This window comes from Grus americana, chromosome 11 (genome assembly GCF_028858705.1).
Source record: "Grus americana isolate bGruAme1 chromosome 11, bGruAme1.mat, whole genome shotgun sequence".
Classification (NCBI taxonomy): Eukaryota; Metazoa; Chordata; class Aves; order Gruiformes; family Gruidae; genus Grus; species Grus americana.
Window position 1 is genome coordinate 22,158,526 of NC_072862.1, and position 16,544 is coordinate 22,175,069.

Consider the following 16,544-nt stretch of genomic DNA (forward strand, 5'->3'; position numbering starts at 1 on the left):
GGAGCACTTAAAGAGGGAATGTTCTTGTACAGCTCTGCCTAAGCAGAAAAAAATCACAAGTATTTGCTTTTGCCTGGTCAGTGTGACAGACATAGAAGGCAGGTTCTGGAGTGTGAAAGCAGAACGAGGTGGTGACTGCTGTGGGAGCTGGTCATGATTCCGTGGCAGGATGCCTTTGTCCAGCCTGCGTGCTGAGGAGCGAAGCCTTTTGGCTCTCGTGGAGCTAAGGGGAGGGGAAGAAGCTCTTGCCAGAGTTGTGTGGGTTTTGAATGGGGTGTGTGTTTGGGTTTTTTAATAGCTGCTATGGGAGCACAGATGTACTTAAAAATGGTTGCCAAAACCCTGGTGAAGTCCACACTTGGAGTGGGTTGTCTTGGGGTAGTACAAGTCACCTATATCACAGCATGTTCTTGTTCAGCCTTGCGGTAGGTCAGTATAAATTAACTGAACCTTTACATATAATTATTGTAGTTAAACAGTAACAAGGCTTGAAGCTCTGTGATGACAAAGACCTGGAAGTCTGTGGGACTTTAGCTAAACAAATGCTGCGCAAAGACCTGCGGTGCTGGTGATGTCTGTGGTCGGCTCTTCCGTTCCTCTGGAACTTGGCTGTGAATCCTGGTTACAAAGATCCTGCAGCTGCTGCTGCTTAGTACCCTGGTGCTGAACTGTTTTGTTATCATGCAATAATTGTCGTGTGCTGGAAAGTAGTGCTGTTCTCCGAGAACTAGTTTTATTTTAACACAGAAAACAGGATTTGAAAGCTGAGAAATACAACCCGGGATGTAACTTCAAAAATGGAAATTATTCCACCTGCGGCATCTCTTCCTGGTCATGTTTCTGTAGAGAACAGTTCGGAAATCCTGATGCTGCTACTCCAAGTGTCAGTTGTTTCAAGGTTAACAAGATGCAGGAGCAAACAGGCGTTTCAGAAATTGTAGAGACTCGGAAGAATCAAAGCTGATACTTGGTTTGTTCAAACTCCAGCCTATGGTGGTGTTCATACGCGTGGTGGATTCTGTAGCTCAGGACGGTGAAGAGATCAGTGTGTAACAGACTCTATTCTACAGCCGGGGCTCTCTGCAGAGCTCTGTGGCCTGCGCGGGGTCAAGCGCTGGTGGCGTTGGTCGGTTGGCGGGCGGGGGGTGGCAGGGCGCGTGGCGTGGTTTCGGGTGCCGTGAGAATCCCCTGTACGAGGGTGAAGAGGAGTCAGAGAGCCGTGTCCGGTAACGCTGTGCCTGCAAAAAAAGTACGTCTCCGTTCCTAAGTGGAGAAACTGAGTATAGGGAAGAAGGTGAAAGTATTTTTTATTGCCTTTTATTGATTTTGGGGTTTTTATTTTGTGAGCTGGGAGCGCTGCAGTAAGGCTGCAGGAGATGAGCGTTGGGCTTCTCTTCCACCACGGCTGGATGTTCCTTCAGGTACGGGGAGCGGAAGCATTGCAGCGGGAGGTGCTCGGAGTGCAAGGGAAATGCGTGGAGGTTTCGAATTGTTAGCGGGAAAAGCAGTTTTGCTCGTAGGTGAGGCTGACGGAAGGCAGCGTGCGGTGCGGGCGTAACGCTGTGCGCGTCACCGGCTTGGCCGGTGGGCATTTCGCGGTGACTCCCGTGGCGCGCGGGCCGTGCTGATGAGGTGTACCTCATGCGTGTCGTGCTTCCTTACGGGGTGCCGACGCGTTCGCACCCGTGGCCGTTTCCCGCCCCCAACTCCCCCGCTGTCGGGCGCACTGCGCATGCGCGACCGGTGGGGGGGGCGTTGCTCCGCATGGGGCGGGTGGCGCAGGCGCATTAGGGGCCGGTTCCGGTTCCGGGGGAACGGCGCGTCTTCTTCCGGGTTCTCCCTGGTGGCGGCCTCCGGTGAGGCGGCGCGGGCCGGTCGGCGCCATGGTGAGTGCGGGGCCTCACCCCCCGGGCCTTGCCCCCCGCCGGCGCCTTTGCCGGGCGATGGGGGCTCCGTGGGGAGTGAGACCGCCGTGCCGGGCTGGCGGCTGGGGCTGTGGGGATGGGGAGCGAGGCGGGGGCCTGGCGGCCGCTCCCTCCTTCCAGACGCTTAGCGGCGGCGGGGGGGGTGGTGGTGTCGGTGAGGCGCTGCCTTGTACCAATGCCCGTTTTCTCTCTTTCAGGCTCGAAACGCGGAAAAGGCCATGTAAGTACGGGAGGGGTGCCCGGAGCGGGCACGTCGGGGCAGGCACCGCTTGCTCTGGCCTCGGGGCAGCGACCTTCCGGCCCGGCGCTCCCAGCCTCTGCGAAAGGCCGGGGCGGGTAACGGCGCTTTTGTTGCGCCCGTTGTGCCGGTGGGAGTAGCGGGGCCCGAGGCGGCCGTGCCCGGTAGCTGTGCCGGGCGGTGCTGCGCCAACCCGCGCAGGAGGGAGGCCCCAGCAAGGGCTGGGCGGGAAGTGCGGCGCAGTGCGTTCCTCTGGCCCCTTTCGGGTTTAGGCAGCTCCCGGGATTGGAGCAGAGATGCCAGGCTAGGCAGGAGTCTGTCGGCGTCGGTTTAAGTATAATTCTTGCTTGGGAGTGGCTAAACCAGTGACTTTTAACGTACTTATTTTTGTATTCACTTTCTTGAGCACTTCTCAGAAAGGTTGCAGACCACCTATTTAGAGCCACAAGATGAGACAGATGTATTGACAAGCCTCTAATCTTTGTTCTTTTCCCTAAAACACTTTCTGAGCTTGTGTTAGCAGCCCGGAGAGGAGACTACAGCTGCCTAACACCTTGCCAGGCGCTCTCTCGCGGTGATCCCTTCCTGTGCGTCTGGGGCGCTGGATTGCATGCTGTCATTTTTTCATTCTGGAATTCCTCTTAACAGCAGGTGGAGCCTAGATAGTTGGCTTAGACGCAGGGTATAGGTATGCTGGTAAAAGGTGTTAAATGCTCTCAATTGTTTCGTGCTTTTTGACATAACTATTAAGTGTCTAGTAAATAAATAAAACGGTGTGTTAAACAGCGTGTGTAGTCTCTGCTCAGTTATGAGAGACTCAGAATATTTTAGTAAGGTTAATAAACGTGATTACTAACTGCAGCTTTCCTTGCTGAAGCTTTTTTCCCCCCCCATTGAGTCTTAGTTTGCTTTTTGATGTATCCTCTGCTAAGCTATGTAAACTTTATGCTTGTGCTTATAACTTGTTGATGTCCTTTTACTGCTGGTATCTAATGCATTGGCATATGCTAAACAGAAAAAATATTTAGCTGCTTACCAGGATTTATATGTATCTAAGAAATTAACCACTGAAGTTTTCTAGTGTTGAAGAAGTCACTAGCCAGAAGAGTTAGTCAGTAAATACATTCAAGCCTTTGTTTTCTACAGACTGTAATTAAGTCCATAATAAACATCGAGAGGAAAACTTGTTCCTGTTGGAACGTAGATTTGTAAAAGTAGATCTGTTTCCTTTCTTTTCTTTAGGACGGCCTTGGCGAGATTTCGTCAAGCTCAGCTTGAGGAAGGAAAAGTTAAGGTATGATGTAAAAAAGCCTAAAGCTTTGTTAGCTCTCATCAAGAGTGGGATACCAGCCATGCACAGACCTGCCTGGAGCTTTCAGCAAGGTCATGTCAGACACAGGTATCCTATAGGAGCACGACATCTGGAGAGCAGTTGAAGCAGGGACTGTATTTCACAGTGACACAAACCAGAAATGGCGAATAGAATTTTCTTAGCTAAATAACCTGTTTAAAAATGTCCGTATATGTATGTTTCAGAGGTACGTTGGCTTCACTGCTGAGAAGAAAGTGAAAATTGAACATCGCTTAAATTTTTATGTAATGTAGGTAGAATATGTAGTAGTTTAAAAAAACCCAAACTACAGTAACGCTATAAAGAGAGGCAGTGTGCTGGGCAGAAAATGACAATTGTGTTTGAGACTGAAGTTATCTCCTCCTGCAATTACTTATGCAAATTGATGCACATACATTTATTTTTACTGACACTAATCACAAGGTTTGTTTGGATTTCTTCCCAGAAGAGATAGAGAAATCCTTCTCATAATCTTATTCATTGGTAATATTCTGACGAAACAGAGGGCTGACAGGGTCATTGTGAACTCGAGGCTTGTACAAGACATCGGCATGTTAGTAACCCAACATGCGATAGCTGTGCATCTGCTCATGATTGTCTTCACTGTCACGCAACTTTTTTTTTTTGATTGGTGTAAGATTGACAAAAAAATGGACTCGGCAGCTTTGTAATTTAAAAAGTGAAATGGCACCCCTGAAGCCACGCAGAACCTGAGATTGCTTCTCAACTATCTCTAGATATTGCTGTACATTTTTCACTGAATCGTAGCTCCAATTGCAAGAATACTGATACGGGAGTCAGAGTGTTCTCAATTACTTTTTTTGGACAGGTTTATAGTATTTAATTTTGGGTAACTGACAAAGGAATTCTGGAAACTAACTGAGGTGTCCTATGTTTGCACCTTGAGAAATGATGTTTTACACACAAGTGTGAGCAATATCAAACACTAAAGTGGAAAATGACAGTTTGGGGAAACTGTAGTGGAAAAGATGCTGTGAACAACGGCCAGAGAATAAGATGGAATAGAGTTTCTGGTATATTAAGTGAAGGAAGGCTTTTTAATATATAAAAGTGATTTGAAAAGAACGGGTGACAGATTTTGTTTTGAATAAAGTGGATTTAAGTAGATCGTTGTATTTTATGATAGTTTAATTTGGCAGGGCAGTAAATCATCATTGTTTTCCACTTAAAAATTGGTGGGAGCAGAAGGCACTGGAGCCTGTTAGCATAGTTTGGGATTAATCAAGCAATAAACTTTGTGTGAAGTGCCATGAATAAATTGATGCTAGGTTAAAACTTCACGGTGTGTGGCTTTCTGTCAAACAGGAGCGAAGACCTTTCCTTGCGTCGGAGTGTAATGAGTTGCCTAAAGCTGAGAAATGGAGGCGACAGGTAATGTCAAGATACAGATTTTTCCAATTCTATAGTAGGTAGAACTTTAGCACTTCCTATTTAGACAGCCTGCTTACAATTTTTTTCAGACTTATTCAGTATGCTGACAGTTAAATCACAGAAAAATTTAGATTGGAAGATCATACAGTTCACCATGGTGTTCAAAGTAGGTTCTACCACATTAGGTTGCCCAGGGCCATGTCCAACAGTTTTGAATATCTGCAGGGATTTGGATTCCACAACTTTTTGGGGCCCCTATTCCAGTGTTTGATTACCTTAATGATTTCCCCCCCCACCCCACTCCCTTGAATTTAATCAGGATTTTCCCCCTTCCAACTTGTGTTTGTTCCTACTTGTCCTATTGCCATGCACCTCTCAAACAGGCTGGCTCTGTCTTCTCTATACACTCCAGGCAATGGGTTATTCCCTTCTTGTCTTCTCGTAAGGCAGATCAAACAGTTCTTTCTCAGCCGTTCTCTGTCCCTCGTGTGCTCCTGCACTCATCACATGTACAGCTGGAAAAATATTTCCTTGGGTTTTAAGCTTCTGAGGTGCTATATTTGTGTCTGAATAAAATCTATGTTGATATTTGATAGGCTCAGGTCCATTTCCTAGATCAGAAAACCAACTTAGAAGTTGGATCTTTCTAGAGGATGAGGGGGGTTTTGTGGGTGTTTTGGGGATTTTTGGTTTTGTTTGTTTTGCTTTTTTAGAAATTAACTTCTGTGTTCTTATTTAACTAGATCATTGGGGAAATTTCCAAGAAAGTGGCACAGATTCAAAATGGTAAGATTTTTCTAATTATGTTTTATTTCTTTGAATCTCCACTCTTAAGCTGTTACCATAAAAATCACATTTCATGTGAACTATACTGCTTCCATTGTGTCAGTTCTGAAATTACTCTGGTGCTTCTAGTAAGCTGCTTAACTTATTGCCTTTTTACCCCCCCCTAACAGCTGGATTAGGTGAATTCAGAATTCGGGACCTGAATGATGAAATAAACAAACTTCTGAGGGAGAAAGGACACTGGGAATTCAGAATTAAGGAGCTAGGAGGTCCTGATTATGCTGTAAGTGTAGATTTTGTACTACATGGTTGTTCTGCTTACAAGTAAAGTGACTAGTGAGAAAAATCTGTGTAACATTTAGTTAACTACGTATTACTTTGCCAACGTTTATTAGAGAGGATTTTTATTCATCCCCTGAAAACACTAGGTTGTGTTAAAAGAAATACTTGTTTCCATGATGAGCAAATCAGGCTTTTCATTTGGAACACCGCTTCAAGGGGTCTTGAGGTTGAGAGTTTGCAGCAATGGTCTGATTTTACCCATCAGTAGGTGGTTTTTTCCATATTGTATCAGTCTGTAGAAGGGTTTTCACCTGGTTAATGCTGAAAATGAAATAATGAGACTAGCTCTCACCAAAACATCAAATGTGTGCTTATTGTCAGATTTTAATAGTGCTTGTTTACCGGATACCTGAATGTGCTAGTAAGGAGAATAAGACAGGTTTGGATATTTTGTCGAGATGAATCAGGTATGGGCGCTCTGTGGTTCGTACAGTCATTTTAACTGTGATTTTTGTAGTTAAAAGTAGAGAAGGTGTATAAAAATGAGCTCTGGGGGCATTTTACTTGTGGGGTGGTTTAAACTGGTATGGCATATCTCCTTTCTCAATCCTTTAATCTGTTAAGATGCCCAGGAAATGCAAGATGAAAGAGGAATAAAATTTAAAACAATTAACTCTGTTTATTTTTCAGCGGATTGGACCAAAAATGTTAGATCACGAAGGGAAAGAAGTTCCAGGAAATAGAGGTTACAAGTATTTTGGAGCTGCAAAGGATTTACCAGGAGTTAGAGAACTTTTTGAAAAGGAGCGTAAGTAAATAGCAGCTGTTCCCAGACGTGAATCTACAACCTGGAGTAAAACGCCTGCTGTAGTATGTGGGGAAAGCTAGTAACAACATGTCCTGGCCCATGCCTTAGATCAGCTAGATGAAACGCTCAACACAAGAAGTTAATTAAATGCCATTTCTTTGGAAAAAGACCACCTTTGGCTGTTTGCAATTTAAAGAAATGTAGAAAAGAGTAAACTCTGTTTTCTGTTGGGAGTTCACAGTATTGAGGACTGATGTTCTGTAGAAACCTTCCAGCGTAACAGGTTAACTTATTGATAAGTTCAAAATAGTACTCTGAGTTCAGAATTTAAAAAAAAAAAAAAAAGGAAGTTGGTTTGAACATAGTTTTAGAAGCAGGAATTGGGTTTCATCATAGGAAAAACTAGATGCACGTGGATAAAACTTTATATATTGATTTATCATAGAATGAGTGGGAATTACTTGGACCTGAAGGTGAGGCAGGCCTACTTGAATCAGCTTTCTTATTTACCACCTGCAAAGAGAAATTGTGGAAAGTACTATGTGATCTACGGGAGCTTGGGACAGTTTTTTAGTTTCTTTTGTTTCTTACTCATTACTGAGACTCCAGTATGGGGGGGGGGGAAACAACCACGTGCATGACAGTGTGTAGAACTGCCACGGGGTGGGAACGGTGCAATATGAAGCATCGGGTCGTGCATTCAAACAGTTTTGGGCAGGCCAGATTAAAATACCAGTACTTCTGATGCTGGCAGCTGTTCAGATCACCCGTTGGTAGTTGTAGTTGCTATGGGGTTGATGGGAACCGGGAACGCGCAGCAAAGCCATTGAGATGGACGTGGATGAGTGACAGTCGTGTGTTCTTTCAGCCCTCCCACCGCCTCGGAAAACTCGAGCTGAGCTTATGAAAGCCATTGATGCAGAATACTATGGCTACAGGGATGAAGATGATGGTATTCTGGAGCCGCTGGAACAAGAACATGAAAGGAAAGGTATGTGAGATTCAAACCCTGCATGGATCGGTCCAAGAAGAGGTGGTGATGGACCCTGAAGTTAACACCTACAGGGAAGAAAAGATCTTGTCTTGTGCTTAACTGTCAGATTTCATCTGTCACATAGGTATCCAAATCACTATTGGGTGAGGCATTTCAGGGCTGAAGGGGTGTGCTTTAGAGTTGGCTTTCCTCTTTACAACTGTTAATGATTTAATATTGTCAGCAAGTGATTTGCTATTGAAGCAAAATCTCCTTTTTTTCCCCCCTCACCTTTTCATGCTCAAGAATGTAAAAGAGTGGGTTGCAGCAGGGAGATCTATGGAACCCAAGTGGTTATTTCCCTCCTGACTGTACCATCTGTTTCCTGTCTCACCTAATTATTTATCCATAAACATAGCTGTTTAGTTTTCTTGGAGATTAGAGAGGGTCTTCTGGAAACCCTGAAGCCTAGGTGGCTTATGTTAATCTATGTTCTGTCTCAGAACTTCAACACCCTTGTGAATGGTTTTTCCTTTGAAACCCATGCTTTCTCGATAGATAATATTTATGTGTGTGTCTGCTCATGTAATTCTCTAACTTTGTTTCCACTGACTTGCCTGGTAAAGATATCAGGATTACGAGTCTAATTCCTGAAACCCTCTTTAAAATTCAGCACTGTGTGCATTCTTCTGGTATTTGTGTAGCTTTAAGCAAGAGGCCGCACACCACCTTTAAGAACTTAGTTCTCTTGGTGCTTCTGGCGAGCATTGTCTGACCCTGGCAATTCGTTGCTGTTTGCACTGTATGTTTGTTTTCTGATCTCTTCTGAAGCTTCAACAACAAGCTGACCCTTAGCGCTCCGTAGGAAAAGGTCCTGGTATTGAAACCCCAGGCAGGCTCCTCCACAGAACACAGCAGATGAAACAGTCGTATTTTGCTTGAATGCTGCTGCTTTTTGTATATAATTATCTCTTTGGAATTAGAGAGAAAAATATTCATCACACATGCAGGAAGTGACTTGTTTAAATGATTACAAGTTGTTGAGCTTGTAACTGTTATCGATACTTAGTATCTCTTGGTGTGGTCATCCGCATGTTCTGTTTATCCCTTCTCCATGTGTGAGATCTTCATAGTATTGTGTGTTAGAGATGTTTTGTTGGTTAGATGTGACAGGGAGGAAGAGCGGAATAAAGGAAATATTTCACTTATCTGCATCCTGCAGCGTAGCCTACAGCCTCACACCAAGTGCCCAGTAGCTGGCTGGCAGACAGTTGATCGATAGCGTACGAAGGGAAGTTGTGTGGTGCAAGCGCTCCCGAACAGCTCCCGCTCAGTCCTCATCTGGCACATCTTGCTATTTGCAGCCAGGAGAGGTAGCTTGTCTGTGTTCCTGTGGCTGTTGAAGAAAGCTGTCTTTGGTGATTGTGCCACTTGAAATAACAAGGCTAGAGGTGCTGACAGAACCAATAGGTGTACTATTAATTTACAATTAATGTACTATTAATGCACAATACATAAGATTCTCTTAAGGTCACTTCGTCGTCTGGGCTCTTGTGGTTTTTACCTTATCAGAAGAGTTACATTTTTGTGAAATAAAGTATGGATAAAACTTTTTAATTTGGGGTACCTCTTCTATTACACAAAAACGCAGCTGTGTACCACTGGTTGGTTAGATCTCGCTTTCTCAGGGAGAGTGTTTGAATGTTTAATCCTTGAGAGCTAGGGGAATGACTGCTGACTTCTGTTGTGGTCGGCATTTCGTGCCGCCTAGTTGCATTAAACTTGCACCTCCCTAGGATTTTTATACACTTGCGCTGTCACTGATTAAGCTTCTTAAAACTTGTTTTAGCGCTCTTACTAGCACTCTGCTAGCAGCGAGTTACAGAATTGGAATCATGCTACAAAATAAGAGAAATACACTACGAGATGAAAAGAAAGAGACTTATGTGGGTGGTCACTGTAAGGAGCGTAATCGTGCTTAATTAACCTCATGGTGATCAACATTCCTATAGCTGTTGACGTGCTACAGAGCTGTAAGAGCCACTTAGCTTGGTCATGTGAGCCCCTGTTGCTCCGTTCAGAAAGTAGGTTGATATTTATCCATGACGAGTCTAAAATGTACACAAATTAGGGCATTAGCAAGTACCATGCTTTCACAGTGCTAGCAGTGGGTTTCGCTGAGACTATGTTGATATGTCTTATTAGATACTACAGCAAGGTTCTACAGTAAGTGCGTTACCAACATAGGGGATTTAAGTAAGAAGTTTAAGTCTGTTGGAAAAGCTTTGGAAATAGGACCAAGCTGCTTTAACTTGCACTCAGATACACTTGCCGTTTTCCTTTGCTAACCAGTTATAGCAGAAGCAGTAGAAAAATGGAAAATGGAGAGAGAAGCGCGACTTGCAAGAGGTGAGGAGGAAGAGGAGGAGGAAGTAAATATCTATGCTGTCAACGATGATGAGGTATGTGATGATGGCTAAGGTGATGTAACATTTCATGTGTCTTCTACACTGCCAAGAACCTGTCTGCTGCTGTGTTCTGCCCTTCTCTCTGCCTAACTAACTATACAATTGTCCCTGTTGAGTAAAAATCAGTAGTAGATGAGTACTTGGTCCAAGCTAGAGCACGGTGAAAGCTGGCGGCTAGGGAAAACTTTTTACTTAGGTGAGAAACGTCTAACAGCTGAGACCTTGTCACAATTCAGCTGTCGCTGCCTGGAATGCTGGTATTTGTAAGGCAGTGTGCTGTTAACTGAGCACTGGTTAGTCTTGCTTCTAAGCACAATCTACATCAGTAACAGCACAAGTAGTTTTGTGTACGGTAGAATTTCACGCTGCTGATGCATACCAGGGTCTTGTTTAGCTGAATCCTGATACAGCAGGGCTTTGCTGATGCTGCAGTCACTGTTGTGACATGGCTCTTGTTTCTCTATTCTCCCTGCTCCCAACACCAGTGAGAGCAGTGAGGGACGTTGCTGCCGCTCTCCAAGATCTGTAAAAGGCGCACTGGAAACTAGCTCTTATTTTGCAGTCCATACCTACATGGGTTAATCACAAGAATAAAAAGGAGGTAGTCTATAAGGTAAAACTGGTGGTTCCTTCAGTACCCTGTTTTATTTGTATATATTATCACATGATTCATAAGCCCAGCTCTCAGGTGTGAGTACAAAGGAGTACAGAGATATACAGGGAAGTGGTACATAGATTTTTTTTTTTTTTTTTAAAGCACTTGCTTTCTTCTTGGTTAGCTGGCTCCTCTTTTGTTTATAGCTTTGCTGTGGAAGCCAGAGAGATAGGAAGAGGAGGCAGTATAGCTTTACATTCACGCCCATGTCACAGCAGAGGAAAAGCCATACAAAGAATGAAAATAATTCTGAAAACGTTGAGGAGCAGGATGTGAATGTGATGCTTGTCATATTCCTTTGTTGTTTGGTCCTATTCACCTACTTTTTGTCTTGGAGCATGATCACCGCTACAATCTGGTTCTTTTTGGCAAAGCAAGTAAAAAAGGTCTTTCTGATGACCCCTTCAGAAAGTAAGATGTGGCTTAATTTTTTTTTTCAGTCTGATGAGGAAGGCGGCAGGGAAAAAGAAGGTGAAGAAGGCCAACAGAAATTTATTGCACACGTTCCGGTGCCATCTCAACAAGAGGTAAGACATAAAACTAAGTTGCAGAGATGCACTCTGGCTGTTTCAAGATAGAGATCTTAACTTGTGGCTGGTCAGCAGTAAAAATGTCCTTGATTTGTTATTTCTGTGACTCCACAGCTGTTTAATCCCCTTGCAAATGCTGTGGAACTGGCCAGAATTATGGTACTATTGCTATAACCCTTTTCATCTGAGAGTTTCAAAAACTTTCCTAAGTATTACGTAAATTGGAAAGTGTTGTGGTGTTATGATCAACATAACCATGATTGCCTACTATATCTTTACTGTACTTTTCTGCTGACAGTCTAACTTGTTTGTTTTTTTTTTTTTTTTAATTTAATGGATGATTTCTGAATTGCAGGGTTTGCTCTCATAGGTTTTCTAAAACTATTTTGGTGGCATGACCAAGTTGACCATTATACTTAGAAACTGCTCTAGGGAATATATTACCTTAACATTGACAGGTTGTTGAAATATAACTCAGGCAAGAAGGTTCTGGAGCCCTGTATCTTTTGGTAGGGATGCCTTTACATCACACAGATAGCATGTGGCGGTTTGTTCCCTGCTGTCATCTTGTCGGACAAATGATGTATTCTGCTGTGAAGTCATCATCCTGCACATTTAACAAAATATACATGTAATGGCTTGTCAAAACTGCAGAAGAGAAGTAAGGATTAAAAACATTGCTCTCTGGCCAATGGTATTCTCTTAAGGAAGGGAACATAACTGAGAGTCAAAACTGGCTTCCTAATACATAACCACTGATTTACATAGAAATCTCTTCTAATTAGGCAGTAGTCAGTGTAATCTTTTCTCTTTTTTAGTGGGAAATCACTCCATACCTTATGCCTATGGGATTACGCCTTCTATATTCTAAATTACAAAAAGCTACGGTTCAGAACTTTTATTTTTCAGAGATACTGTGTGCAATTCGGACAAGTATATAAAATCATTACTGAGATTAAAGCAAGTGTTGCAGGTTGCTATGAATAGATCTTTAAAGTACATGCTTGTTAAAGAATCCTGTATTGCTGGCGCTTCTCGACAAAGTTGAGATAAGAGGTTCGTAGCCGTTCCTAATGTGAAAGGCACACTCGCTAAACTGTTATTTCAAGAGTGTGGACTAGTGTGGCACAACTCTGCGTGCTCTTCATTTGTTAAAGCTGTATCAGAGACAGCTGTTTGAAACAGAATTCCAGCAAGTGTACTGAGAGTGAAATAAAATTGCAGCTAACGTCCTAATTAAAAAAGGTAGGAGTGTAGATCTGAAATGGAGGTGTCTATTTTACTGCTTCTTTTGAATTCCATGAGCTTCAGTTGAGTATTAGAAAGATACTCCTGACTCATCTTAATTCAACTACTTTTACACTAGTACATGCCTCTAACTTTCACAGTCTGTTTCCAGCGGTTTTCCTCCTCCTGTCTGAATAGCTCAGCATGCCAGGTTTTGGCATCTCAAGTTGAATGTCATCCTATTTTTATATTTGCAGATTGAGGAAGCTCTTGTACGGAGAAAGAAGATGGAGCTTCTTCAGAAGTATGCCAGCGAAACCCTCATGGCACAGAGTGAAGAAGCAAAAACACTTTTAGGATTGTAACATTGCCCCAGTATGTCCTGGTTTTCATATGATCCATCTTAAAACAACAGGTTCATAAATTCTGGTAGCAGTCACTTTTAGCTCTGAAAGTCCCTCTGGGTGTTAAGAGTAGACTGATGAAGTTACAGGGTATTCTGTAGAAGGAAAACCATCGTTTTGGTTTATCCACTGAGGTGGCTTGCACTTCAGTGCTGAAAAAGATCAAACCTGTGTTAACTTGTCTCTACATCTTTGGCACCTGTCTTCAATCCTTTCATTTTGTAAAACAGTTTGTGCAGTGGTGCCTCTTACAGATAGAACTGCAAACCCAGGGACTCCTTAAATCCTGAAGGAATGCTGACTGATGGAAGTACTGCCATTCTGCCTGCTGTATCCTGACTGTAAGTGTACACATCTTCCTCACGTTGATCTTTGCTGACCTGAGTCCAGGAGTGACTTAGTCTCTTATGCCTGGTTAGTTTACCAGAACAGCCTAGATCCTGTTTCAGGGTACCTTGATGGCAGATCTCAGGAGTGACTTGGAAGTTGATTTGGTTCTTTGTATAACACGTGAAATACATCTAAAAACTGTTACCCTTTTTGTGGTTTGTAACCGTGCCTGGGTGAATTGCTTAAATGCTGGATATTTCAGCAACTATTGTAAATACTTTCAACTTTGCGATACCTTGTTCAAATATTTTTAATAAAACTTATTTACAACTTGATGTCTTGTTTCATTCTAGCTCAAAGGATTGTGTTGTTTCCCTGATCGTAGCCCAAGAATGGGAACGTAAACAGCCATCCGCGTAGGGGTTTGAAGCTGTGCATCCCCTGCTGCTCTTAGCTTGTGCATCCTGTGACAAGAGGCGGATTACAGCAGAGCCTGTTCAGAGTCTTACAGGTGACTAACACTGTTACACAGGTGTGAATGAATGAAATCTCAAACTAGACGTCTGCAGCCGTGGAGTAGTGTTGTCTAAGGAAACAACCAAGTAACCATGTCTGGGGCTGGTTAGAGTTTCTGGATGCTCTTAGTATTCAGCTGTGTCGATTGTAAATAATCCAATCCAGAATACAAAGCTCTAAATTAGAGAGGCATGCTTTGTCTTACTTGATGTAAATGATTAAGCAAAAAACGCCTTGAAAAAGTGGGAAGCATAGCTGTGAAATTCAAATCCTAAAATGAAAATAAATCAAAAACTCAAGTATTGATAGCAAGCAGACAACTAACATTACAAACACGTTCTTCTGTCTTCCTGTTAGCAGCATGGCTTTCTCTGCTTTCTAATAGAGCAGCAAACGAGTATGTTTGACTCATAATAATTTGTGTGCTCTGCCTTGCAAGCACCTGTCCAAAGTTGGTTTTAGTTTTTGCTGCTGCCCCTTGAGTGTTTTCTGGTTTTGGATTTGGGGAAGGTGATGTGCTTTTATCCACACGCTGTTTGTATTGCTGTAAAAGACAACACTGTTTCCCAGAGTTCCTTCCCTGAAACCCCTGGCCAGAGAATGAAAAAAATGGCCTCATTCCATGTTGGATGTGCTCACAGGTTTGTGGTCTAGCAGTACTGCATCAGACTAGTGCACTTCACCTATGCAAAAGATTAATATGTGAAGGATAAAGGCCTTCTTGCCTGGTTCTAAGCCACTAACTGAGTTCCTGGAGCTTAATAAATTGGCATGCAAGTCCTTATCCTGCTTCAGGAGTGTTGGTGACCAAACCATAGCATGACCAGGGCATGGTGGGATGTGGCACCAACAAAAAAACCTAGAGCAGCCAAATGGGCTTGCCAAAAAGATGTTTAGAGTTAAAGCTCTGTTGTCAACAGCCTCTTGCCAACTGTGTGTCTGCTAGACTGTATGCTTTTTGTTTGCTCAACAAAACAAACTTCTATGGAAGAGCAGTGCTCGGAAGAAGAATGCCAGTCTTGCTGTAGATTTGCTAAACTATGTGCTGGAGATGACCATGCTAGATTTGGCGGGGGGGAACCCACCTAGTTTTTATGGCCTGGTACAGTCTGGGAGTTTCACAATAGCGATGGTTGATCCCTTCTGTCACTATATGACTCCATAACGTAGAAGACAGAAAACAGAAGGGTAAAGACAGATGGGGGCAGAGTGATAGTTACAGAAGGCATCAAAAAAGAATAAACAGAAAGAATGAGAGAAAATCGAGACAGGATAGTTACTGCATTCGTGTTCAAAGGAGCAGCTACCAGCCCTGAGCAAGACCAATGTAACGAGGTCAATAGAGAAGTCTTTAAGGCAGTGTTGATCTCTGCTGACCAGCACAGAAATGGAAAAAATGGACAAAAACGCAGTATGGAGCTGTGCAATGCAAACTGTGGTTGTTGCTTGAACCCGCTTGTACTCAATACTCGCTCTGTAACTCTGAGCACTAAGCATTTTTAAGCTGGATGCTCTTTTTGGCTGCATCTGAGCCAACAAATTGCGGAGTGATTGTTTGCCAGCAGCAGCCTATAGCAAAGTGCCTCTGTTCTGCTTGCTGCACAGGCTCTTAAATTGCTGGTGGAGCTGGGGCTAGGAAGGTTCGGTAGCCACAGCCAGGGATCTGGTGATGTAGCTTGTCCTGGAGAATGAAACGGCGCACAGGCTCCACATTAACTCACACTTTGAGTGCGCAGCTTAGATGTGTGTGTGTTGGGCTTATAATCTGTGTAATGCCTCAGCCTTGAACACATCTAGGTTATAAAATAAACATAACTTTATACATGCTAACATATAGCTTGTTATCTCGTCTGCCTTAGAGTTCTGTGCTGTGCGTGGTCCTGGCTTGAGGGGATAACCTCCCTGTTCTGTTCTCTGCATCAGCTTTGGCTTGCTTTTGTGTTTTAGAAATGCATTTGGTGCTGTGTGATTTAATGCCAGCCATGTAAGTGGTGCAGATTGAAAGACACCTGCCTTAATCTTTGTGTCGGTGAGTGCAGTGTAATCACTGGAACATCGGTTTCTCCTGGAGTCTGAGAGAGGGTGGTGCGGAGTATTTGTTGGGAGTTCTAGGAAATAAGTGGATTTACCTAATCTGAATGAGCAGATGAGCAAGATGAACAGAGACAGCTTTGCAGAGGATCCATTAACTAATGATATTTTGTGCTTGTTTTCTCACTCTCAAGTCTAGTCGCTGGGAAATGCCTTTGCAATACAGATCCCACATCTAAGATGCCCCGGTGTTTGCGTATATGCATGATGTGCTTTTTTTCTGAAAACCATTGATTACTGACAAACCAGAAAGAATGTCTGGTTTGTTAATTAAAGAAAAAATGGTTATTTCCTTGGTAGAAACATACTACTCCCTTTTCCTTTGCTGCTAAGGTGGTACCACCTCCTGATGAGTTTGAGGAGGGTCATGCAGCCGAGCTCCCCGGGCGTCTCTTTGGGCTTGCAGCCCGTCCTCAGCCACCTCCCTCTCCCGCAGCACTGCCCAGAGCCGGTCTCTCGGCTGCTCCACAGACGTTTGCCGGGTGCCACGGTGTAAAATGGTGGCACAAATCCCGGGTGCACCCGTGTCAGTAGAACGTGCTCCAGGTTTTGTGCTGCAAGCCTGCTT

The 16,544-nt window shown here is 43.6% G+C and overlaps 1 protein-coding gene across 3 annotated transcripts; it reads left to right on the forward strand.

Annotated features, from left to right (window-relative positions):
- Positions 1-1,674: 1,674 nt before the first annotated feature.
- Positions 1,675-16,530, forward strand: ISY1 (ISY1 splicing factor homolog). Of its 3 annotated transcripts, none has more exons than XM_054837825.1 (12): positions 1,764-1,886; positions 2,123-2,145; positions 3,406-3,457; positions 4,841-4,906; positions 5,650-5,692; positions 5,863-5,975; positions 6,665-6,782; positions 7,651-7,773; positions 10,108-10,217; positions 11,319-11,405; positions 12,893-13,010; positions 13,723-16,530. In XM_054837825.1, the coding sequence occupies exons 1-11, from the start codon at positions 1,884-1,886 to the stop codon at positions 12,998-13,000; spliced, it is 846 nt and encodes a 281-aa protein (XP_054693800.1). In that variant the 5' UTR covers positions 1,764-1,883; the 3' UTR covers positions 13,001-13,010; positions 13,723-16,530. The 3 variants fall into 3 exon arrangements, 2 of the variants coding, with proteins under 2 accessions (XP_054693801.1, XP_054693800.1); XR_008578769.1 differs by having other exon boundaries at positions 1,765-1,886; positions 12,893-13,380; positions 13,723-16,247; XM_054837826.1 differs by lacking the exon at positions 13,723-16,530 and having other exon boundaries at positions 1,675-1,886; positions 12,893-13,704.
- Positions 16,531-16,544: the final 14 nt, after the last annotated feature.